The sequence below is a fragment of the Aulostomus chinensis genome, chromosome 7 (assembly GCF_037954235.1).
Source record: "Aulostomus chinensis isolate RoL2024-O1b breed Wild chromosome 7, RoL_Achi_v1.0, whole genome shotgun sequence".
NCBI lineage: Eukaryota > Metazoa > Chordata > Actinopteri > Syngnathiformes > Aulostomidae > Aulostomus > Aulostomus chinensis.
The window spans coordinates 399,163-424,894 of record NC_141326.1 but is presented as its reverse complement, the minus strand read 5'-3'; the positions used below and the strand labels follow the sequence as shown (position 1 = coordinate 424,894).

The 25,732-nt window shown below is 44.4% G+C and overlaps 1 protein-coding gene across 3 annotated transcripts in view; it reads right to left on the bottom strand.

Moving 5' to 3' along the window:
* Positions 1 to 25,732, bottom strand: part of LOC147258110 (carbohydrate sulfotransferase 1-like) — a 73,241-nt gene that overhangs the window by 7,724 nt on the left and 39,785 nt on the right. For all 3 annotated transcript variants that reach the window (XM_086207980.1, XM_086207981.1, XM_086207979.1), the window contains exon 6: positions 785 to 1,002. In XM_086207980.1, coding sequence (XP_086064106.1) covers positions 785 to 1,002 — 218 coding nt within the window. The remainder of the gene's footprint in view (positions 1 to 784; positions 1,003 to 25,732) is intronic.

Genomic DNA, 25,732 nt, shown 5'->3' with positions numbered 1-25,732 from the left:
GGTTGGGAATCACTGATCTCGAGGAATTTGGGGTTAACCAGTGATTTTTCTGGCTTGGATGACAGTTGTACCAGGATGAAATGTCGAGAGTAAGACTGAGAAGGAGAGCAGACAGACGGACAGAGAGGTGTGTCTCTCTCTGTTCCAGTTTTAACAGAATGGGCCTGATCCACAGACTGACCCTGGATACTGAGTGGTTGGAAAAGTGGGGATGAAGATTTCTGTCTGCCCCACAACATGAAGGACTCACTGACACGAGATTGAGAGTCCAAACTTGTATGAATGATGAAATTTAGAGAACGATTCCGTGACCAAACTCCCGAAATGAAGTTCAAGCATTGCCATTAAACCCTGTTTCTGTTCAGACCACGACATTGCATTTTCACCACCAACAGTTACATGAGGTTAAATGTTATTTAACATTTAATACCACCGAGACTACAGGCCTCTCCATGACTGGGGGATATATGGGAAGAACCTCAACAACCCAGTTGTCACAGTTGACCATTTCCTCTCATGGCATATTCAAAGTGATCAATGGGTCAATAGGGTCCGATCAAACTGCAAAGACATAGAGGTAAGTCTTCAAGTCTTCTCTTTTTTTAAAATTACCCGGAATGAAGTATGTGGGTAGGATCTTCACTGTTGTAACAGAAGGGTGGGGCTGGAAATTCCGCATCACCAATGTTCCCAGTGTTTCCAGTTAAAGCCAGTTCCTCACATCTTCTGTCAATAAAGATACAACACTCTGTATATGGACCATATCAGGTCTTCTTCTTCTCACCTGAGCAGCATGTACCTCCCCCTGAGCCAGGCTGGTCTGGCCAGGCCAGTGGACACAGACCTGCGGAAGTCTTCACATACTGTGTTGATCTGTCCCAGGTCCAGATTGTGGGGTCGTCGGCCGGTCACCCTCCACAGACGCCACAGACGGTATGTGTCCCGAAATGTCTCAATACGAGACGCAAGGATGCCACGTGGATCACGAACCAGCTGGACCACCTGCCAGGGACAAACATTCATCAGGAGGTTTCTGTGTTTACACTCATAATACCAGTCCAGCTGTTTCCAATGTCCCACGCCAATATATGTTTAAAAGGCTGAGCTCCCACGAACACCAGAGGGCTTGTAGTAGGCAGTTAGTCTTGTTATTATTACAATTGTTACAACTTATTTACTATGTATACCATTATTTTACTATAACCTGAATATTTCATAGAGAAAATTTGTGAGCAGGAGATTTGTGTTCTTAGAACTTGTATCTATTGAGGCCACTCTAAGAAACAGGCTGCAGATAGAGTGACTGACGCTCAGTGTTCTTCTTCCAGGTCAGCATAAAACAGTTTCTTCCTTTCATATACTCCTTGGGTGCCCTCTCCATATGGGGCAGTTATCACAACACACCTTCGGGTGAACTGGTGTGGTCTGCCTTAGCTTAGTTTCTACTTTCGTCTTGACTAGCGCTCCTGCGGCCGCTCCAGACCAACCAGGGCGGCTGGGTGACTGTCCGAAGGAAGCATTGTCCTAAACAGAAGCCTGCTGTCAGTGACAAACCACCGCTTCACGTCTCTAACAGGTTCTCCCCACTCGGCGACACACCCGCTGAGAAAAACACTCTGGTAATTGGAAGTTCCATTCAGAGAAACGTGAAATTAGTGACACCGGCGACCATAGTCAAGTGTATTCCAGGGACCAGAGGGGGCGAAGTTGAGTCAAATTTGAAACTGCTGGCTAAAAGTAGACGTATATATGCGAAAATCCGACTACCCCAGTCGGAGGTCACCAAAATTAACATTGTGTACATTTGAGAAGACAATGTCGGACTCCGCAGTGTCTCTAGACCCCTGCCTAATAGGACCAGCGATGGCGTTTAGCTGCATGTCGTCGTTCAACTGCTGGCTGTCGAGGTGGTGTCCAGTGTCATGAGGCAGGGTGAGGGATGAGGGGATTTAGACCCAAATGCAGATGAGGGGAAGGAGGGTGCACAAAAGAGGTTTATTGAAGAGACTGGAGGCTTGAGACTAGGGAAACCTGGAGGCTAGCAGCTCGTGACTGGAGACTTGAGACTGGCGGCTTGTGACTGAAGACTTACAACACAACACCGACACGTGGCGCAAGACAGCAACCTTGCAATGAAACGTGCAGAAACAGGACAATGACTCGACCAGGACAAGGGGAAACACAGAGGTTAAATACACAGGAAACACGAGCCACAGGTGGTGCAATCAGCCAGGTGAGACACATGAGGTAATCACAGGAGGGAGGTCAGGAAGACAGGACATGACTACAAAATAAAACAGGAAACACGAGACAGGGATCGTGACATCCAGCAAACCAAGTGGGCTTCTTTGATAAATGGAAAACTTTCTGGGGGAGACCTGGTCTGATTAGGAGAGACGACATTCATCTCTAGAAATCTGGCCCAGGTTATGTGCCACAGGCCTTTAAGGTGGCTGTCATCAACCCTTTACTTAAAAACCTTCTCTTGACCCAGATGTGTTAGCCAACTATAGGCTGATATCCAACCTCCCTACATCTCCAAGATCCTTGAGAAGGTTGTCCTGGAGCAGCTACATGAACACCTGCACAGCAACGAGCTCTTTGAAGCCTTCCAGTCTGGATTCAGGGAACACCATAGCACTGAACCAGCACTGGTCAGAGTCTCTAATGATCTTCTTACAGCTTCAGACAGAGGTCTCGTCACTGTCCTTTTGGACCTCAGTGCTGCATTTGACACCATCGACCACAGCATCCTGCTACAGAGACTAGACCATGAAATTGGGATTAAAGGAACTGCCCTAAAATGGGTTAAGTCCTACTTATCAGACAGGTTTCAGTTTGTTAATGTTAATATTGACCATTCAGAGTATAGCAGAGTTACATATGGTGGACCACAGGGTTCAGTTTTAGGACAGATTCTCTTCCCTCTTTACATGCTCCCATTAGGTGACATAATCCGGAAGCACTCGATCAACTTCCACTGTTATGAGGACGACACACAACTCTACTGGTCGATGGATCCAGACGACACAAGCCAGCTTACTAATCTGCTAGACTGCCTGAAAGACATGAAATCCTGGATGTCTTCTAACTTCTTAATGCTCAATTCAGATCAAACTGAGGTCATCATGTTTGGACCTAAACACCACAGGGACACACTCTTGAATCGGATCACTACTCTAGATGGCATCACCCTGACCCTGAGTACAACTGCAAGAAACCTTGGGGTCATTTTTGACCAGGACCTTTCCTTCAGCTCCCACATAAAGCATGTGACTAGGACCGCCTTCTTCCATCTGCGAAGTATCGCTAAGATTAGGAATATCCAGAACCAGTGAATGAAGTGATACCTGACAGTTGTGTTGACCTGCTGAGTCTCACTGAAGCCTGGCTGGTGATGATTAGGATGCTAGTCTGAATGAATCCACTCCTCCAGTCACAGGAACACTCACATTCCTCCAGGCTCTGGTCCAGGAGGTGGCGCTGCTGCCATTGTTGACACCAGTTTAGGAATAAATCCCAAACCAGAAGAAGTTCCCATTCATCTGAAAGCCTGATTCTCAGTTTGTCTCCTCCAGCCTGGAAACTCTCCAGCCTCTCTGATTGATTATTGAGGACTGTCCTCCTGGTCCTGACTCTGGATTCTGATCTGAATTCTCAGAGTTTCTACCAGTTTAGTTCTAAATCAGATCAAGTCATGATTGGAGGAGACTTCAGTATTCATGAGGATGTTGATAACCACAGTCTGGTACTGCATTTCTCTCTCTTCTAGACTCAACTGGTGTCCATCAGTTTGTCCATGAACCCCTCACTGTCACAACCACACCTCCACCTCCTCCTAACATGTGGAACTGAAGCTGAACATCTGGTTGTGTCTCCACAGAACGAACGCTTTTATCAGACCACCAATCAATCACTTTGGAATTTGGACTGATCAACTACACTCCACTCACGAAAACTGTAGTTTCCAGATGTTTGTATGATCAGGCCACACCTGGATTTGAGGCAAGTCAAGTCAGTTTTATTTGTGTGTCACCAAACCCCAACCAAAGTTCTGTCCTGACTCTGTCCAAGTAGAGCAGGTCCAGCACCTCCCTCCTTCAATGAACCTCCACCCAACAATTCTCCATCAGCAAGCACATCCTGCAACAGCAGCCACCAGAACCTTCCTTTACCAGCAGGAAGGTGGAGCAGATCCAGGATCAGTGGGGACGGAGAGAGAGCAGGAGAGCAGGACAGAGACAAAGACAGAGAATGGAGGAAGACAGAGAGACAGAGGGAAAGAGAGGGACAGAGATAAAGAGAGAGAGAAAGGAGGAGAGACTGATGGACAGACGGGGACGTGAGCAGGTGGAGCTACAGGTGGCAGCTGGAGACTCTTCAGGTCTGGAGCCTCCTCCAGCAGCACCAGGATCTGGGATGAGGGGAGAAGAAGAGGAGTTAGTAACACGTATGAGGACAGGAGGAGGAGAGAGAAGCCCAGTGCATCATGGGAGATCCCCAGCAGTCTGAGCCTATAGCTGCAGATCTAAGGGCCAGCCTAAGCAGTCCTGACTATAAGCCTGATCAACAAGGAAGGTCTTAAGTCTGCTCTTAAACATAGAGGGATTTAAGGAAGTGGTTCCATTGGTGCTAAATTCAGTGTCATGTCCCACTGTAACAGAGGGCGCTGTTGTCCACCTTAGTCCCTCCCAAACTGATCATTTTATCCATATAGCAGCAGCACCTTAGCAACAACTCTGGACTCTACTGGCCCACTAAAACAGAAAACTATGAATCCAAGGAAACAAGCACCTTGATACGGTTCTGGAACCTGACAGCTTCAACAAGAAACCAGAAACTGGAGAGAAGATGGAGCTGCTCCAAACTGGAGGAGTCACATGTAGTCTGGCAAGATGGCCTTAGAACCTAGAAGAAAGCCCTTGGTAGAACCAGAGCAGCCGACTACTCAGCACTAATAGAGGAACACAAGAACAACCCAGGTTCCTCTTCAGTACTGGAGCCAGACTGACAGAGAGCCACAGCTCCACTGAACCAAGCAGTCCTGTTTCCCTGGGCAGCAAAGAGTTCATGGACTTCTTTAATGACAAAATTCTCCTGATTAGAGAGAAACTTCTTCTCCTGCTGCCATCAGCTGACAACATGGCCCCTAGAACCCAGACCCTTAGAGGCAGCTGGAGGACCAGACACACACTTGGATAGTTTTTCTCCCATCAGCCTTCATGAGCTCAGTTCAATAATGTCCTCCTCTAAACCTCCACCTGTCTCCTTGACCCCATCCCAACTAAGCTGCTCCAAGACCCTCTCCCCTCGTTAGCCCCTCCCTCTTAGATATGGTCAATGTGGCGCTGGTATCTGGTTCCGTCCCTCAGTCCTTTAAAGTAGCAGGAATTAAACCCTCCTCAAAAAACAAGCCTGGATCCAGAAGTTCTACCAACTACAGACCAACATCACATCTTCCTTTTCTCTCCAAGGTTCTGGAGAAAGCAGCTGCTAAACAGCTCTGTGACTTCTCCAAAGCAACAGCTGATTGGAGGATTCAGTCAGGTTCCAGGTTCATCCTAGCACAGAAACAGAACTAGTCAAAGGTACCAGTGACCTCCTCCTGGTACCAGAATAGGGACTGGTCTCTGTGCTGGTCTGCAGCTTTGATACCATTGACCACCATATCCTTCAACAGAGACTGGAACCTGTCACTGGTATTAAAGGAACCACACTAAACTGGTTCAGGTCATATTTACTAGGTCATCTCAGTTGGTACTAGTTAATGATGGTTCCTCTGAGACCACTACAGTCAGTTCTGGTGTTCCACAAGGCTCTGTGCCTGGACCAGTCCTCTTCACCCTGGACCTGCTTCCTCTAGGTCACATGATCAGGAAACACTCCATTAATGTTCACTGGTATGCAGACGACACTCAGCTGAACTCATCAATGATCCACATGGAACAAACCAGCTGACTGAACTGGAGGCCTGTCTGAAGGACAGGAAACATGGAGGACCATCATTTCCTTTATTAAACTCTGATAAACTGAAGTTCTTGTGCTGGGCCCAAACACCTGAGGACCACCTGATCTGATGAGACAGGTACCCTGGATGGCACCACACTGGCCCCCAGCACCACCGTAGGAACCTAGGAGTTCTCTTTGACCAGGACCCTTTATCTCCCACATTCAACAAATCTCCAGGACGCCTTCTTCCATCTACGTAACATCGCTAAGATCAGACACATCCTGTCTCAAGAAGATGCAGAAAAACTAGTCCCTGCTTTTGTCACTTCCAGGCTGGATTACTGCACCTCCCTCCTACCAGGCTGGACTAATAAGTCCCTAAAGACTCTCCAGCTGGTCCAGAACGCTGCTGCCACGTGTTGACTAGAACTGGTAGCAGAGACCAGGTCTCTCCTGGACTGGCTTCTCTGCATGGCTCCCTGTCAGATTCAGAACAGAATTTAAAATTCTTCAAGCCCACATCTTCCTTGTTGTGTTTCTTTTAAGGAGCTCGTGGTGCTTTAGCCTGCAGATGACACTGGCTTTAGCACAGGAGAGGATACATAGTTATCCACCTCTTGTCCTTGTTTTTCCAACATAGTCAGATGTTGTAACACTGTTATTAAGGAAGCTTGAGAGTCTTTAGAGACTAATTCATCACTTGAGGGCACATTTACAAAAATGTCTGGAGGAAATGTTTCAACCATGTATAAGACAATATGACGCCTGTTTACCCATTCTGAAGGTCACAACTTCAAGATGAACTGATGCTGAGATGTTCTGACTCTTCAGCAGTGCTGATGATACAGTTTATACTGCTTAGCACCAGCAGTGGAACCATAAGTCTCAGACAGCTTTGGATACCCTTCAATGGAACCTCTACGATTTGAAATTTGAGTTGAATGCAGACAAATCAAAACTCGTGATTTTTCTCTTTAACCCTACAGAACTGGCATTGAACCAGGAACCCAAAACAAATACCGGTATCTTGGGATACCAACGCTCGTCTTAAGCCTCAAATTCAGCAGCAAATGAGGAAGCAGAGTTTGAAACAAGATTTTTGTTTGGGAAACAAATGTTGCGACTCCTCTGAGTGTGAGATGTGTCCTTTGTCCTTTACATTGTGGTAAATGAAAACTAGTTATTGGTGAATAATTATGAGTTATTTTCTTTCCCAGATTTTACTGTAATATGATATTTTGGATAACAAATAATTTGTGTTGGTTTGTGATTGTCCAAATACATGTTGAGGTATTTGATCAATCAATGTTCCTTCGCTCACCCTTAAACAACGCAGGCCAAAGGCCAGGATGTGGAGGATAACATTTTCAAGGAATATGATCATAAAAATGTCAAATGAATATTCTGCTTGAAACAGTTAAAAGGCTGTTGTCAACAAAATCCTTGTTTAATCAGAAGTGTTTTTTTAAATTAAAAAAAGTGTGCTTGTAAATAAGAATCTATATAAAACATGAATGAATAATGAAGCTAATGTGTAAAAGTGTGGAGGTTCTATTCTTTTCATATACCCTGTTCACATATTCACAAAAGTGAAAGATGAGTTACTAGTGAGTTAATAACAGGGTGCCAAGCATGTGACCCTGTCACACTCGTCAACCTCAGAGGACGTCGACCACTCAGCTGTGCGTGATCCTGCAGTGTTTTTCACTATGTTCAATCAATACCAATTTAGAACTGCATTGATTGCTTCATATAACCTTTCAGCATGTACTGCAGTACTATAGTACTGCCTGGTCAACACAGGAACCAATTACTGCATCCATTTGTCAGCTCGCTTCATGAATTGAATATCTCTGTTGCTCCTAAACAAGTATTCAGTCTCTGGTGAGTCCTGGTTGATGACGTCTCTACCATAGCACGTCCCTCTCTGTCCATAGTACTCAGTTCTTTCTTCGTACACTGAAGGTATTGCAATGTAAGGGATACTTTGTAAGGATGTATTCTAAACTGGAGCCCTGAAGGAAATTAAAACATGAAGGAATTATTACCAAAGCAGACGTCCGTCCCCACTGATCCTGGATCTGCTCCACCCTCCTGCCTGGTAAAGGAAGGTTCTGGTGGCTGCTGTTGCAGGATGTGCTGCTGATGGAGAATTGTTGGGTGGAGGTTCATTGAAGGAGGGAGGTGCTGGACCTGCTCTACTTGGACAGAGTCAGGACAGAACTTTTGATGGGATTTGGCGCCACACAAATAAAACTGACTTGACTTGACATCAAGTTCAAGTGCAGCTATTATCCAGGGTCAGGTCCATACATGAGGCTCAAGTGAAAGTTCTATTCCGTCTCATATGGATGCTGAACCATCAGACACCATGGAAATGGTGCCTCCTCCAACCCCCCAGGCTGCCTGTCAAGCTCCTTTTGCTGCTTGAGTAGCAGTCATGTGGATTTCTGGGCAAATGTCATGTAATAAAAATCATGCTTGTCACTGTCTCCAAAATCACGCAAAGTCACAAATCTTGAACATAAAGTGATGTAAAAACATGTTTTAATTTAAAAACAAACAAACAAACAAAAAAACAGCTCCCTTGGAAGGATTTTTTTGTTCTGAAATGAACTTGTGATTGGTGCCCTGAATGATCCCCTCAGGGTAGGACTCACTCTCTTAGAACATTCTAAAAATGTTTTTTAAGGCAACAGATTTTATCTTGGAATGTCTTTAACATTTAACACTATTAGAATATTATGTGAAAAGATTGCATCCTTAAAACATTAAATAAGATAAACCTTTATTCATCCCTCAGTGAGGAAATTGGCAATAAATGTTAGAATAAAGAATGTCTTTGACTTCATTCGATCTTGAGGCCAATATTCATGCTAACAGGGTTATTGCGATTCCTACAATCACAAAGGAGGAGAACCTTCTTGTCAAGTTGTGGACACCAGAGAGCTCCTGGGTCACGTTCTTCAGTCTCCTTTCTACCTCCATAACTAAGAGCATTCGGCCTTTTGGGACACAAAATTTACACTTGCACTTGTCTTTGCCTTGTTTGCGACAATATATTGCTTCTTTTATTTCATGGTTATTAAAATGGTTGAAGACTGACTATTTCATAGAATCCTGGTAGCCTGCAGTTTGTCTTCAATCGTATTTAGATCATGAAATAGCAGAAGTGTGACCACTTATTGGTCAAAAAGATTCTAAGAAACTGAATCATGCTTTCATCCCACGCAGGCTAGACTAATGACCCCCCAGTGAATGAAAACCACTGAGAAACCTGCAAGTCTCTATCAACCAGAGCCATATGGAGGAAACACAGAAGTCCAGTTCTGGCTGCTCGACACTGACATCCAGCAATGTTTACAGCAGACTTCAAGGTCCTCCTGCTCACATACAAAACCCTTCATGGGAAACGACCATCATTAACTCCCTATTTAGCTGCATTGCTAACTCTCTAGTTACCCACATTACTATCTTTCTACTTGGCTACATTGTTAACTTTCTCCTTAGCTCCATTGCTAACTCCCTAGTTAGCTACAGTAGTAACTCCCTAGCCAGTTATGTGCCTGAAGAACACTGTGTTCATCTGCTACTGGATTAATGGAGGTTTCCAGCAAAAGCAGGAAGAGGCAGCTTTACTGTGGAACACAATACCAGCAGATATCGGGGAGGCAGCTCGCTGGAGGAAAAAGAAAGCTGAACTTATTTCTTGATATTACTCACTGAGCTGTGCATTTGCCCTCGGCTGCACTTTTTTTAATGCTCTGTGTAATTTTATATGTTTTATCCATTTTACTCTTTATTGTTTCTATTGTATTTTGATTTAATTTGGATTGACTGAAGTGTTTATTTTGAATATGAAAGCAAAAAACAAGATCAAATAGACAATTAAGACACACATGGTCACATCGTGTGACTCCAACCACCTGCTCCTCAACACCACCAAAACCAGGGAGATGGTGGTGGGCTTAAGAAGAACCAGGCCACACCCTGAGGCTGTTACCATCAAAGGAGACTGTCGAGGTCATTCACACCTACAGATACCTGGGAGTACAGCTGGATGACAAACTGGACTGTCCAAGAAGGCACAGAGCAGGGTTCCTCAGGGGTCAGTGCTTGGTCTCCTTCTCTTCTCTCTGTACACCACCTCACTTGGTGCAGTGATCCGCTCCCATGGCTTCTCCTACCACTGTTATGCTGACGACACTCAGCTTCTCCTCTCTTTTCCACCTGATGACAGAACGGTCTCAGATCGTATATCAGCGTGTCTGGCTGATATCTCCACATGGATGAAGGAATGCCACCTTCAACTGAATCTCTCTAAGACTGAACTCATGGTCTTTCCAGCTTGTCCATCTGTTCAGCCTCAGGTCACTGTCCAACTTGACTCGAGCCTACTTGTGCCCACAAACTCAGCCAGAAACCTGGGTGTCATGATTGATGACCAGCTGACCTTTAAGGTTCATGTGGCCTCAGTTTCTCGGTCTTGCCGTTATGCCCTCTACAACATCAGGAAGATCAGACCCTTCCTGACCCAACACACCCCACAGCTTCTGGTTCAGGCTCTTGTCATCTCACACATTGACTACTGCAACTCTCTTCTGGCAGGCCTCCCTGCAGGCTCATTCAAGCCTCTGCAGATGATCCAGAATGCAGCAGCACGTCTGGTCTTCAACCAGCCCAAAAGGGCACATGTCACCCCGCTGCTGGTTTCTCTTCACTGGCTTCCAGTGGCAGCCAGAATCAAATTCAAGGCACTTCTATTGGCTTACAAAACAATCACAAGAACAGCTCCAGCCTACCTGGAATCCCTGATCCAGGTCTACACTCCTTCTCGCCCACTACGCTCTGCATGCCAAAGACGCCTGGTGCTTCCAGCCCAGCGCTGCTCCAAATCTCTAGCCAGACTCTTCTCTTCTGTTGTTCCCAAATGGTGGAACGAACTACCGAACTCTGTGCGTTCTGCTGAGTCCCTTTCTACTTTTAAGAGACAATTGAAGACTCAATTGTTCAGAGAGCACCGAGGCAGTGACTCTGCTCCTCTTTGTCCTGTGGGGTAGAATCAGTCAGAGGGTCCAAGACCCAGCACTTAGTGACTATGTAGCACTAACTGGGTTGTGTGATGTTGTATGTTTGTCAAAAAAAAAAAAAAAAAAAGGGAGGGGGAGGGCGACACTTCTTCTGCCACTAGATGGCAGTCCCTGTGACCAAATCACAACTGAAGCACTTTTGCGCTTCCCATGGGTTTTTTCTTAATTAAGTCTGAATTCTTGCTTGTGTTGTATGTCGCTTTGGACAAAAGCGTCTGCTAAATGAAATTATAGAATTATAGAATTGTAGAATTGTAGAATTGTAGCATCTGTACTTCCTCAGAAGCCTGGCATCCTTCAACATTTGCAGGAAGCTGCTACAGATAAGTCTGTGGTAGCGAGTGCCCTCATGTACACAGTAGTGTGCTGGGGGGGCAGCCTCAAGACAAACTGGTGAGGAAGGCAAGGCAATTTTATTTGTAGAGCCCGTTTTCCCCACCAGTTTGTCTCCAGGCTTCATGGCATCATAACAACATCCTCTGCCCTCAGAGCCTCACATTGACTGAGGAGAAACTCCATAGAAAAACTTTAACAGGGAAAAATGGGAGAAACCTCAGGGTGAGGAGGGGAGGAGGATCCCTCACCAGGAGGGACAGACGTGCAGGAGATGTTGCTACAGACAAGAAAAGAGTTTATAACACAGAATGGAGGAAACATGGAAATGTTAATAACAGTTGAAGAAGGAAGCTTCTGGAAGGGGAGGCAGGGAGAGCAAGCCAGCTTGATGGGGGACTGGATGGTAGACTGGTTCATGGAAGGGGAGGCAGGGAGAGCAAGCCAGCTTGATGGTAGACTGGATGGTAGACTGGTTCATGGGAGGGGAGGCAGGGAGAGCAAGCCAGCTTGATGGGGGACTGGATGGTAGACTGGTTCATGGAAGGGGAGGCAGGGAGAGCAAGCCAGCTTGATGGGGGACTGGCTGGTAGACTGGTTCATGGGAGGGGAGCGCAGGCCGGTGTGACAGTGGGGAAGGCTTGCTCTGTGGTTGACACCAAGCTCGACAGCCTGACATCGATGGCAGAGCGTCGGACACTGAACAGGCTCCTGTCCTTCATAGACAGCCAACATCTTCCACTGCACATCTCCAGGCAGAGGAACAGCATGAAAGTGAAAGACTGCTGTCACTATTCTGCTCCACGGACAGACTGAGGAAATCCTTCCTCCCCCACGCCATACGGCTCTTGAACACTGATCAATAGGAGCCCTGGACTCAATACAAACTAACAACATGCACCTAAGAACAACATGCACTTTGTCATGCACATCTTGATGAAGGTCTTTTAAGTGTGTACATCTTAGAGACACCCTATCTAATGAGACAGGTACCCTGGAAGGTATTACCTTGGCCCCCAGCACCACCGTAAGGAACCTAGGAGTTCTCTTCAATCAGGATCTGTCCTTTAATGCCCACATAAAGCAAATTTCTAGAACTGCTTTCTTCCATCTACGTAACATCGCTAAGATCAGACACATCCTGTCTCAAAAGGATGCAGAAAAAACTAGTCCCTGCTTTTGTCACTTCATTACTGCACCTCCCTCCTACCAGGCTGGACTAATAAGTCCCTAAAGACTCTCCAGCTGGTCCAGAATGCTGCTGCCTGCATGTTGACTAGAACTGGTAGCAGAGACCAGGTCTCTCCTGGACTGGCTTCTCTGCATGGCTCCCTATCAGATTCAGAACAGAATTTAAAATTCTTCTTCTACCATCAAAGTCCTCAACAATCAGGCTCCTTCATCCCTGACAGAGCTCCTAGTCCCCTATGATCCAGCTAGAACCCTTCACTCCCAGGATGCAGGGTTCCTGCTGGTTCCTAGAGTTCTAACAGTAGAAGGGAGCCAGAGCCTTCAGCTATCAGGCTCCCCTCCTGTGGAACCGTCTCCCAGTTTCGGTCCAGGACCCAGACCCCCTCTCTATGTTTAAGAGCAGACTTAAGACCTCCTTGTTGATCAGGCTTATAGTCAGGACTGCTTAGGCTGGCCCTTAGATCTGCTGCTATAGGCTCAGACTGCTGGGATCTCCCATGATGCACTGGGCTTCTCTCTCCTCCTCCTGTCCTCATACGTGTTACTAACTCCTCTTCTTCTCCCCTCATCCCAGATCCTGGTGCTGCTGGAGGAGGCTCCAGACCTGAAGAGGCTCCAGCTGCCACCCGTAGCTCCACCTGCTCACGTCCCCGTCTGTCCATCAGTCTCTTCCCTTTCTCACCCTCTTTATCTCTGTCCCTCTCTCTCCTTCTGTCTCTCTGTCTTCCTCCATTCTCTGTCTTTGTCTCTGTCCATCAGTCTCTCCTCCTTTCTCTCTCTCTTTATCTCTGTCCCACTCTTTCCTTCTGCATATCTGTCTTCCTCCATTCTCTGTCTTTGTCTCTGTCCTGCTCTCCTGCTCTCTTTCCCTCCAACTGGTCAAAGCAGAAGGCAGTCCCCATTGAGCCTGGGTCTGCTCCACCTTCCTGCCTGTTAAAAGGAAGGTTTTCGTCGCCGCTGTTGCAGGATGTGCTGCTGATGGAGAATTGTTGGGTGTTAATTCATTGAAGGAGCGTGGTACTAGACCTGCTCTACCTGTAAAGTGTCATGAGATAACTTTTGTTGTGATTTGGCGCTCTACAAATAAAATTGACTTGACTTGACAATTGACTATATATGTGTTTGTGCGTGTGTGTATATATATGTGTGTGTGTGTGTGTATATATGTGTGTGTGTATATGTATGCATGTGTATATATGTATGCATGTGTATGTATGCGTGTGTATACATATGGATATGTGTCTATCAGTATGTGTGTATACATATGTATATATGTGTGTTTATATGTATGTGTATATATGTATTTTTATATATAGATATTTCTGTATATTTGCGTATATATGTGTACATATGTATATATGTGTGTGTATGTGTCTATAAGCATGTGTGAAAACATATACACATATACACGTATACATGTGTATAAATATATATATGTGTGTTTATATGTATGTGTATACATATGTATTTTTATATATAGATATTTCTGTGTATTTGCGTATATATGTGTACATATGTATATATGTATGTGTATGTGTCTATAAGTATGTGTATACATATGGATATGTGTCTATAAGCATGTGTATACATATGGATATGTCTATAAGCATGTGTGTAAACATGTACACATATACATATATACACGTATATGTGTATAAATGTATATGTGTGTTTAAATATATGTGTACATATATGTATTTTTATTTATAGATATTTCTGTGTATTTGCGTATATATGTATACATATGTATATATGTATGAGTGTATATATATGTGTATATATATATGTATTTTTATATATAGATATGTCTGTGTATTTATGCACATATATGTGTACATATGTATATATATGTATATGTGTGTGTATATATGTATATGTGTGTATGTAAATATATGTATATATATGTGGGTGTGTATATATATATAGATGGGTGTGTGTGTATATATATATATATATAGAGAGAGAGAGAGAGAGATGGGTGTGTGTGTGTATATATGGGTGTGTGTATATATATATATATAGATGGGTGTGTGTGTATATATGTGTGTATATATGTATATGTGTATATATGTATATGAGTGTATATATGTGTATACATATGCACACATATACATTCAGATATACGTATATATGTGTATAAATGTATATATGTGTGTTTATATTTATGTGTATATATGTATTTTTATATATGGATATTTCTGTGTATTTGTGTATATATGTGTACATATGTATGTGTATGTGTATATATATATGTATATGTGTGTGTATATATGTAGTCAAGATCATCAAGTCAAGATCTGGGACCCGGCAGCCTCCCATAAGAGCCTTTATGGACGACCTAACAGTGATAACTACATCTGTGCCTGGGTGCAGGTGGCTCCTTCAGGGGCTTGAGCAGCTTATCTCATGGGCGAAGATGAGCTTCAAGCCAGCAAAGTCAAGGTCTCTGGTCCTGAAAAAAGGTAAAGTGGCCGATCAGTTCCGCTTTACATTGGGAGGGACCAAGATTGCAACAGTGACCGAAACACCTGTGAAGAGCCTGGGTAAAATCTTTGACAGCTCCCTGAAGGGTGCAGCAGCAGTTCAGCAGACCAAGAATGACCTGTCTTCTTGGCTCACAGCCATCGACAAATCCGGTCTCAAAGGAAAGTTCAAGGCCTGGACGTACCAGCACGGAGTCCTGCCAAGAATACTCTGGCCCCTGTTAGTCTACGAGGTACCCATGACAACGGTAGAGGCACTAGAGAAGACCATCAGCCAATTTCTCAGGAGATGGCTGGGGCTCCCTCGGTCCTTAAGCAGCATCGCCCTGTATGGCCATTCCACCAAGCTGCACCTCCCGTTCAGTGGACTTCCAGAGGAGTTCAAAGTCACCCGCTCCAGAGAGGTGATGATGTACAGAGACTCAGCAGATGTCAAGGTGACCTCGGCGGGAATTCTTGTCAAGACCGGGAGGAAGTGGCAGGCTCAAGAAGCCGTTAGCAGAGTGGAGGCAAGGCTGAGGCATAAAACCTTGGTTGGAACCGTGGCAATGGGGAGGGCAGCCCTTGGTAGCTTTCCCAAGCCACGCCACGACCACGCTCGTGGAAAGGAGAAGCGCCAACTGGTCCAAGAGGAGATACGTGCTGAGGTGGAGGAAGAACGCTGCAGCAAGATGGTCGGCATGTCCAAGCAAGGGGCGTGGACTAGGTGGGAGCATGCAGAACCCCGCAAACTCACCTGGGCAGAGCTCTGGAGAGCTGAACCTCTGCGCACAAAGTTCCTCATTCAATCAGTCTACGACGTCCTCCCAAGCCCGGCCAACCTGCACATCTGGGGCCTGGCAGATACGCCTGAGTGCAAGTTGTGCCAGAGGAGGGGCACCATGGAGCACATTCTGAGCTGCTGCCAAAAGGCGTTAGGAGAGGGGCGGTATCGCTGGCGCCACGACCAAGTTCTTAAATCCTTGGCGGATTCCATCTGCACAGCGATACAGAACAGCAAGACCCAGGTCGCCCCGAAGCAGTCAATCACTTTCGTTAGAGCGGGGCAGAAGGCAAAACACCAGCCCAACTCCTCAGGAGGACTCCTCGCTACCGCTCGTGACTGGCAGCTCCAAGTTGACCTGGGAAGGCAACTCAAGTTCCCAGCTAACATAGCTACCACTTCACTCCGCCCAGATATGGTGTTAACATCGGAGTCCACCAAGCAAGTGGTCCTGCTGGAACTGACTGTCCCTTGGGAGGACCGGATTGATGAGGCCAATGAGTGCAAGAGGCTCCAAATACTCTGAGCTCACCACAGAGTACCGGAGCAATGGCTGGAGAGCCCGCTGCGAGCCAGTCAAAATCGGGTGCAGAGGTTTCGCAGGACATTCACTCCAGAGAGTGCTCAAACTCCTTGGAGTTAGAGGACTGCAGTTGAGGAGAGCCACCAAGAACATCCTCGAGGCTGCAGAAAAGGCCTCGCGGTGGCTGTGGATCCGTAGGGGGCATCCGTGGTGCGCTACTTGGACACAAGCCGGGGATTGATCACCCCCGGCTGGGTCGCCCGGGTGAGGGTGTATGATTATTAAAGACCCGAAACACCCTGTGACCCCGGGTTAATCAATGATGACGTGTCCAAGTATCACCGTAAGGTGTATTCAAGTTCTATGTAAATGTGTGTTTACATATGTATGTGCGAGTATATGTGTGTATATATGTATATATATGTATATGTGTGTTTATATATATGTATATGTGTGTTTATATATGTATATGTGTATATATTTTACATGTATATGTGTGTCTATATATGTACATGGGTGTGTATATATGTATATGTGTGTATATATGTATATGTGTGTCTATATTTGTATGTGTAAATATATGTATATGTGTGTATATGTGTATGTATATGTGTATATATGTATATGTGTATATGAGTGTGTATATGTGCATACATATATGTATATACACATATATGTTTATATGTGGATAAATGTGTATATGTATGAATGAATATATGTGTATACATATACACATATACGTATAAATGTATATATATATATATGTATTTTTATATATATTTCTGTGCATTTGTGTATATATGTGTACATATGTATATATATTGATGTATGTACATATGTGTGTATATGTGTGTGTATATATGTATGTTTGTATGTATATATGAATACATTAGGGCTGTCATGATACGCCCAATCCCCGATTTGATTTAATTTTCGATTTTAACACGATTAGATTCAAGATACAAATCAAAAATAAAAAAGTGCATTTTTTCCAGCCATGAGGTTTATACGGTATGTATCAATTTACATTATTGTCTTGATTTGTAAAGAAAAAACACATGCTTGTTTCTCAATAAGGCACTTTTATTTGACCCAGGATATAAAAATGAAAATGTAACAAAACACTTGTGACCAATGTGTTCCTGCAATGAAAATAAATAGCAGAGATGTCAAGTCCCCAAGTATTTTTACTTTTGTTACATAACAAAGTATTTTTTAACGTACTTTGTACTTTCCTGAGTATTTTTTTTGGCAAAATACTTTTGACTTTCATCCACTACATTTTAACACAAGTATCTGTACTTTTTACTCACTACTTTTTCAAACAGGCTCGTTACTTAAATTTCAATGATTGACAACGATCCAAATAACGTAATCTAATGATAATAATAATAATAATAATAATCCAACGCGGACAAAACTGCAGTGGCTCGTTCCTGTGCCAATCATAGGAAACATTACTCATGGTCTCTCCTACAGTCCAGCCTGTGATTGGCTCTCGGTCAACATTGTGCGATTTCATTGGCTATAAACCCGGAAAAACAATACTAGCCACCACACACGTGTAAGCAAAGCAGCAAGCTGCAGACGAGAGGCATTTTTCCATGACAGCGTCATGAGCGACACAGAGGAGAGTGATAATAACCACGCGGTGGTCAGTGACGTAAACTCGACACAGACGGACGAGCCAGATGAAGCCGATATTCCAGGTCCAGCTCACCCATGGCTGTAATGTAAAGGAAATGTTTTCCTTTCTCGGATAGAAGAACGATTCTCTCAGAATGAACTGTCACCTGTGCAGGCCAAGGATCAAAGAGCTCCTGGCTTACAAGAATTCGTCGTCAAATCTGAAAAAGCACGTCGAGGTAAGTAACTGAGCTAAATTAACGTTGCATTACGTTCCATGCCATTGATGCTGTGTAGTGTTTAATGCCATTCCAGGCTGCTATGGTTTTTAACCTTTAAAGGTCCTGAATTTATTTGGCAATTGAGCCACTGACCCACCGTGGTCCTTGAATGAGACCCAAAACTGTTTGTGTTTTCCTTTGACCAAGTGTTTGACTGTACTTGCATTTCTGTCTACTTCTGTCTCAAGGATAAGCTTCAGAAGGTCCGCAGATCCTCCAGGTACTGTATGTAGGCCTTTGGTGGATGCTCTTCAAGCAGCACTTCAAAACCGTTTTGGACAGATGCTCCGTGATCCAGAGCTAATTGCTGCAGCCATTCTTGTCCCCAAGTTCAGGACTGGCTGGACAAGTGATGAAGGCATCCTGAAGAGTGGTAAGCTTTTGTCATTTACAGTACATGGTGGGGATTTTTCTTACAATAGCAATGTAACTCTTTTATTGTGAAAACAGTCCTTTACTAATTCTCTTGTATTGCACAGAAAATTCAGTAATTATCAAAACACTTCAGCATGAAGATATTGTCTAATTTCATGATCTATAAATCTAGGTATAAACAGTGGTGTTTATGGGGAAGCGAACCCTTTTGTTTTATAATTCCATAGGCCTCGACTACATCAGAAGCCATCTGAAGGATCAACCCATGGTGCGTACGAATGACACTTCCCAGTCTTCAGACAAGGATGACTTCTTTTACCCCCTCAACCGAGCCAGTGCACATGACAACACCAAGCAGCTAGAGTCCGACCTTGCCAACCCAGACAACACAGTGCACGTCCTCAAATCTTACCCAGCAGTGTGCAACTTGTCTCTCAAGCTCAACACACCACTACCTGCTTCAGCTGTGTGTGAGAGGCTTTTTAGCACTGCAGGGATGATTTTCTGAGCAAAAAGGGCACGCATTGGGTCAAAGAACTCTGAGAACCAGCTTCTGCAAAGGATTAATGAAACATTTTGAGGGGCATTAAGGGGAATGTGTGTCTGTTAAGTGAGAGCAGCAGATTAGAATCAGTTCAATCTGTTTTAGGCTGACTGAGATGATTAGAGTATACTGTACCTTGAGCTCATATCAATCGCCACTCAACTCAGGGACAAGACACTACACAGGAGTTCTAGATGAGTATGTTATTTTAAATTAATCTTCCCTTCCCCGTTTTGTCTGATCACTCCTTAATTACATTTGAATTTACCCTAACAAATTATATCCTACCTGGGAAAAAGTCCCGCTTCAGTAGATGTCTATCTGACACTGCTGTTTCTAGATTTAGGAGCTTATTCCAGCAGAGCTTGCTGCCACATCTTGTAGTGATATAATGGGCAGTTATGCTGATTCCACCCCACCCAGGTGGACTATCTTGTGGACAGCACAGCAGCAGCACTTCTTGGGACACTTGATGCCGTAGCTCCCCTGAAGAAGAAGGTTATCAACCAGAAAAGAATAGTTCCCTGGTACAGCCCAGAGCTGCGTGCCTTAAAACAGAAGACCAGACAACTGGAAAGGAAGACACATTCCAGCCAGCACGAGGAAGTCCACCAAGCCTGGAAGGAGAGTTTATTAATATATAAAAAAGAACTCCGTAATGCTAGAAGCGCTGACTACTCATCCCTAATAGACAGGAATAAGAACAACCCCAGGTTCCTCTTCAGCACCGTGGGCAGGCTCACCAAGAACCATAGTGCTGTTGAGCCATGCATCCCCCCAACTCTCAGCAGTAACGACTTCCTATCTTTCTTTACTGAAAAGATTGTGAACATCAGAACAAAGATTGCCAGTAATGGAGGACAGACTACAGTCCCCATAGAAGCACCTCCCAGACTTGGTGCTCACTTGGACAGCTTCTCCCCATCGACCTGTCAGACTTAACTTCTGCAGTCACTTCCTCCAAGTCAGCCACTTGTCTGCTGGATCCCATCCCAACAAGCCTCCTTAAGGATGCCTTCCCTCTAGTCAACACTTCTATATTGAACCAAATTAATCTTTCCTTAGTCACAGGTTATGTGCCACAGGCCTTTAAGGTGGCTGTCATCAACCCTTTACTTAAAAACCTTCTCTTGACCCAGATGTGTTAGCCAACTATAGGCTGATATCCAACCTCCCCTACATCTCCAAGATCCTTGAGAAGGTTGTCCTGGAGCAGCTACATGAACATCTGCACAGCAACGAGCTCTTTGAACCCTTCCAGTCTGGATTCAGGGAACACCATAGCACTGGAACAGCACTGGTCAGAGTCTCTACTGATCTTCTTACGGCTTCAAACAGAGGTCTCGTCTCTGTCCTTTTGGACCTCAGTGCTGCATTTGACACCATCGACCACAGCATCCTGCTACAGAGACTAGACCATGAAACTGGGATTAAAGGACCTGCCCTAAAATGGTTTAAGTCCTACTTATCAGATAGGTTTCAGTTTGTTAATGTTAATATTGACCATTCAGAGTATAGCAGAGTTACATATGGTGGACCACAGGGTTCAGTTTTAGGACCGATTCTCTTCACTCTTTACATGCTCCCATTAGGTGACATAATCCGGAAGCACTCGATCAACTTCCAGTGTTATGAGGACGACACACAACTCTACTTGTCGATGGAGCCAGACGACACAAGCCAGTTTACTAATCTGCAAGACTGCCTGAAAGACATGAAATCCTGGATGTCCTCTAACTTCTTAATGCTAAATTCAGATCAAACTGAGGACATCATGTTTGGACCTAAACCCCTCAGGGACACCTCTCTAACCAGATCACTACTCTAGATGGCATCACCCTGACCCCAAGTACAACTGCAAGGAACCTTGGAGTCGTTTTTGACCAGGACCTTTCCTTCAGCTCCCACATAAATCATGTGACCAGGACCGCCTTCTTCCATCTGAAGTATCACTAAGATTAGGAATATCCTTTCCCAGAGTGATGCTGAGAAACTGGTGCATGAATTTATCCCTTCTAGGCTGGACCACTGCAACTCTCTCCTGTCAGGACGTCCCAACAACTCTCTATAGAGTCTCCAGCTGGTCCAGAACGCTGCAGCCAGGGTTCTGACGGGAGTTAAGAAGAGAGAACACATCTCTCCACTTTAGCTTCTCTTCATTAGTCCCTCCTGTCCTACTAGAGCACTCCGCTCCCAGAATGCAGGTCTTTTAGTGACTCCCAGTATCACTAAAAAACAGACTGGGAGGTAGAGCCTTCAGGTACCGGTTCCTCTACTGTGGAACCAGCATCTCTCCATGGGTTAGAGAGGCAGACACTCTGACTGCTTTTAAGTCCAGACTTAAGACTTTCCTTTTTGACAGAGCCTTCAGTCAGGACTGGTTCAGGTAGCTCTGAACCATTGATAGCTATGCTGCTACAGGCTGAGACTGCTGGGGGACACATCAGGTTACATGGAGCCCTCCTCTCCTCTCCTCTCCTCTCCCCCTCTCTTCTCCTCCCCTCTCTCCTCTCATTGCCATTACTTGTTGCACTTTGTAGTTTGTCCTTGGTGTCTTGCAGTCTCTCTGTGTTTCCACTGATCCACCAGAGCTCCAACCGCCGCCTGCATCGCCCCCCCCCCACCCCCCTTTTATCCCCTACTATAACACTGGCCTGTGTTCCCCTCCCATGAACCAGTCTGCCATCCAGTCCCCCATCAAGCTGGCTTGCTCTCCCTGCCTCCCCTCCCATGAACCAGTCCACCATCCAGTCCCCCATCAAGCTGGCTTGCTCTCCCTGCCTCCCCTCCCATGAACCAGTCTACCATCCAGTCCCCCATCAAGCTGGCTTGCTCTCCCTGCCTCCCCTTCCAGAAGCTTCCTTCTTCAACTGTTATTAACATTTCCATGTTTCCTCCATTCTGTGTTATAAACTCTTTTCTTGTCTGTACCAACATCTCCTGCACGTCTGTCCCTCCTGGTGAGGGATCCTCCTCCCCTCCTCACCCTGAGGTTTCTCAGATTTTTCTCTGTTAAAGGTTTTCTATGGAGTTTCTCCTCAGTCGATGTGAGGGTCTGAGGGCAGAGGATGTTGTTATGATGCCATGAAGCCTGGAGACAAACTGGTGGGGAAAACAGGCTACAAAGAAAACTGCCTTGCCTTGCCTGTACGTGTATGTGTGTGTATATGTATATATGTGTGTATATGCATATGTGTGTGCTGGTGCTTCCAGCCCAGCGCTGCTCCAAATCTCTAGCCAGACTCTTCTCTTCTGTTGTTCCCAAATGTTGGAACGAACTACCGAACTCTATGCGTTCTGCTGAGTCCCTTTCTACTTTTATGAGACAATTGAAGACTCAATTGTTCAGAGAGCACTGAGGCACTGAACCTGACTCTGCTCCTCTTTGTCCTGTGGGGTAGAATCAGTCAGAGGGTCCAAGACCCAGCACTTAGTGACTATGTAGCACTAACTGGGTTGTGTCATGTTGTATGTCTGTTATATAAAAAAAAAGGGAGGGGTGGGGCGACACTTCTTCTGCCACTAGATGGCAGTACCTGTGACCAAATCACAACTGAAGCACTTTTGCGCTACTATGGGTTTTTCCTTCAGTCTGAATTCTTGCTTGTGTTGTACATCGACAAAAGCGTCTGCTAAATGAAATTGTAGAATTGTAGAATGTGTGTATATATGTATATATGTGTATATATGTATGTGTGTATGTATATAATGTGTATAAGTGTACATGTATTTATGTATATGCATGGGCACCGCTAGGGGGGGTAGGTGGGAACGATTCTCAGGGCCCGAGCACTGATACAACAACAAATACAAAAAGGACCTCACGCCTCAGTGTGAGTGTGATATCAGGCATCTCAATGCAGGGTATTCTGCCACTTTCCCATCTGATTGCACTCGTCCTAATCTGGTCAATGCAATCTATAAAATGCAACTCCAGAGCATTTTTGGAGAGGTTTGTAATCGCACTTAGGATTTTTTTGCACTCTGCCTGTTACAGTTGCTGGTGGAGAAAGGGCATTCAGTAAACTCAAACTGATCGAGAGTTACCTCAGGTTGACCATGGTGCAAGAGAGGTTGAATAGTCTAGCAATACTTTCAATTGAAAAGGAATTGGCTCGCTCACTAGACTTCAAATATTTAATTCGTGACTTTGCTACAAAGAAGACTTGGCACCTAGACTTGGGCTTTCAGTCTTTACCGTATGAGCAGTGTAAATGAAGATTTCTTCATTTTGTTTGGAAATACTGTAAATATTTTGGTGATGTACTTGAAGTACAAAAAAGGCAGCAAATGGCAGGGAAAAGACAAAAAAGGATTGGAATTGCTTTTATCTCTGCACAGAGTGGGACAGAAAAAAGGCAGCCACTCAGTGAAAGCTGAACCCCATTGAGAAGCATTATTTTGAAATGTGGTAAAAGCTCAATGAGCTGGTGCGAGAGGTGGGATGGTGCTGGTGCTGGGGGCTTGTCTCACATAGTTTTGGTCATATTCTTAATTTAAATCGACACAACATTAAGCACTACAGAAAGATTTCCAGACTTTGTTAAAAGGAACAAATAATTAAAATGTGTACGCTGCTCACCACAAGAAAAAAAAGATGATGTACAAGAAAAGTAATTTAGCCATGAAAAAGCAGATAGAAATTTGACCGCTAAAACAACAGCAAAATTTGAATCTTTCATGGGGCCCAAAATTTCTGGCGGCACCCCTGTGTATATGCATATATGTATATGTATATATGCATCTCTTCCTAAAATGTAAAGATCATAGGTTTAAGCTGCAGTTCAAATCAGATTATAAATCAAAACGAAGCTCTTTTGATAAAAAGCTTAGACTTTATAAACGTAGATATCAGAGGACAAATAATGCTTCTGGAGCAAACACAAACAAATAATCCACAACATTTTTGGAATGAAATAAAGAACCTGGGCCCCAAACGCACCAGAAAGATTCCTATGCAGGTTTGGGGGAGAAATATCATCTGACTTAGTTAAAGTATTCAATGTATGGGGAGGAGCCTTTTCTGATCTCCTTCTAAGACAGGGCGAAAATTTTGATGATTTCTATGAACAGACCTGTCATCTGAGGAGAGATCATTCTGGTGATCATCTTTATGACAATGAATCTCTAAATAGAAATCTTGGTATTGACGAAGTCCGTGAAGCGATCGAAAAAGCGAGGAATAAAAAAGCTTTTTGAGTAGATGAGCTGCCTAATGAAGTGCTAAAATCCCCCAGATTATTCGATGCACTGTTTTGTCTGTTAAAACATGTTTTGATTACAGTGTAATTCCCTCCACTTGGTGTCAATCAATTATAAACCCGATTCTGAAATCCCTTCAAGATGATCCGAAAGTACCGTCAAACTACAGAGGTATCACAGACTGGTTCAGTTTCTAGAAGATAATGACCTGCTAGAGGAGCAAAATGGTCTCCGAAAGGGAAGAGCCTGTATAGATCACACATGCACAGTGACTACAGTGATCAGAAATAGCTTAAAAATGAACAAAGCTGTATTTACTTGCTTTATTGATTTTCAAAAGGCATTTGATTTGGTTGATCATGTTCTCTTAGAACAAAAACTGAAGCAGATAAGGGTTCGAGGTACATTTGTTCATGCTGTTAATTCCATGTATAATGCACCTGTTGCCTGTGTGAAAGTGAATGATAACCCTACAGAGTGGTTTCCCACGTCCTCCGGTGTTAAACAAGGGGGTGTCTTGTCGCCAACTCTATTTGCTATTTTTATTAACGATCTGGCAAAAGAGGTTAAGCAGCTGGGGAACGGTGTATGGTGTGGTTCTGATCTGGTAAAAATCCTACTCTATGTGGATGACATTATTTTACTGTCAGAAAATGAAGAGGATTTGCAGATAGTGTTGCCATGTGTTGCTGACTGGTGTCAAAAGTGGAGACTCTGTATTAACCCTAAGAAAATACAAATCATGCACTTTCAGAACCTGGCAGAGTGAGAAGCACCTTTCAGTTTTTTGAGGGCAAAAAACAACTTGAGTTTACAGATAAATAAAAGTATCTTGGCTTCTTTCTAGATGAACATGTCTTTTTTAATAGGCATCTCAGTTCTAGCAGACTCAGCAAGTAGAGCGCTGGGAGGTATTATAGGTAAAACTAAAGTGCTTCAAGACATGGGTTATCCAACATATTCAAAGTTGTATCACACTTGTGTTTGTCCAATCCTAGATTATATCTCAGGTATTTGGGGGTGTAAAGGGTCTCAGAAGAACATACACGTCCGCAATCGTGCTATTCGTTTCTTTTTAGGTCTTCACAGATATGCTGTGCTAGCCTATATAACCTAACTCTAACCTTAACCCTATATAACCTGACCCGCTAGCCTATAATGGGGACATGGGGTGGGACTCGTGTGAACTGAGATGGAAAGTTAACATGGCACGATTGTGGAACAGGTTTTTGAAACTTCCAACCAACAGGGTTGCAAGCAAACTATTTTGCTGGGACTTTTCTGTTGGGGGTGAATGGTGTCAGAGAAATGTGATGTGCTGTTTGATAACGGATTGGAGGATAATTATCTTAGAATGGAAACTGTACACTTA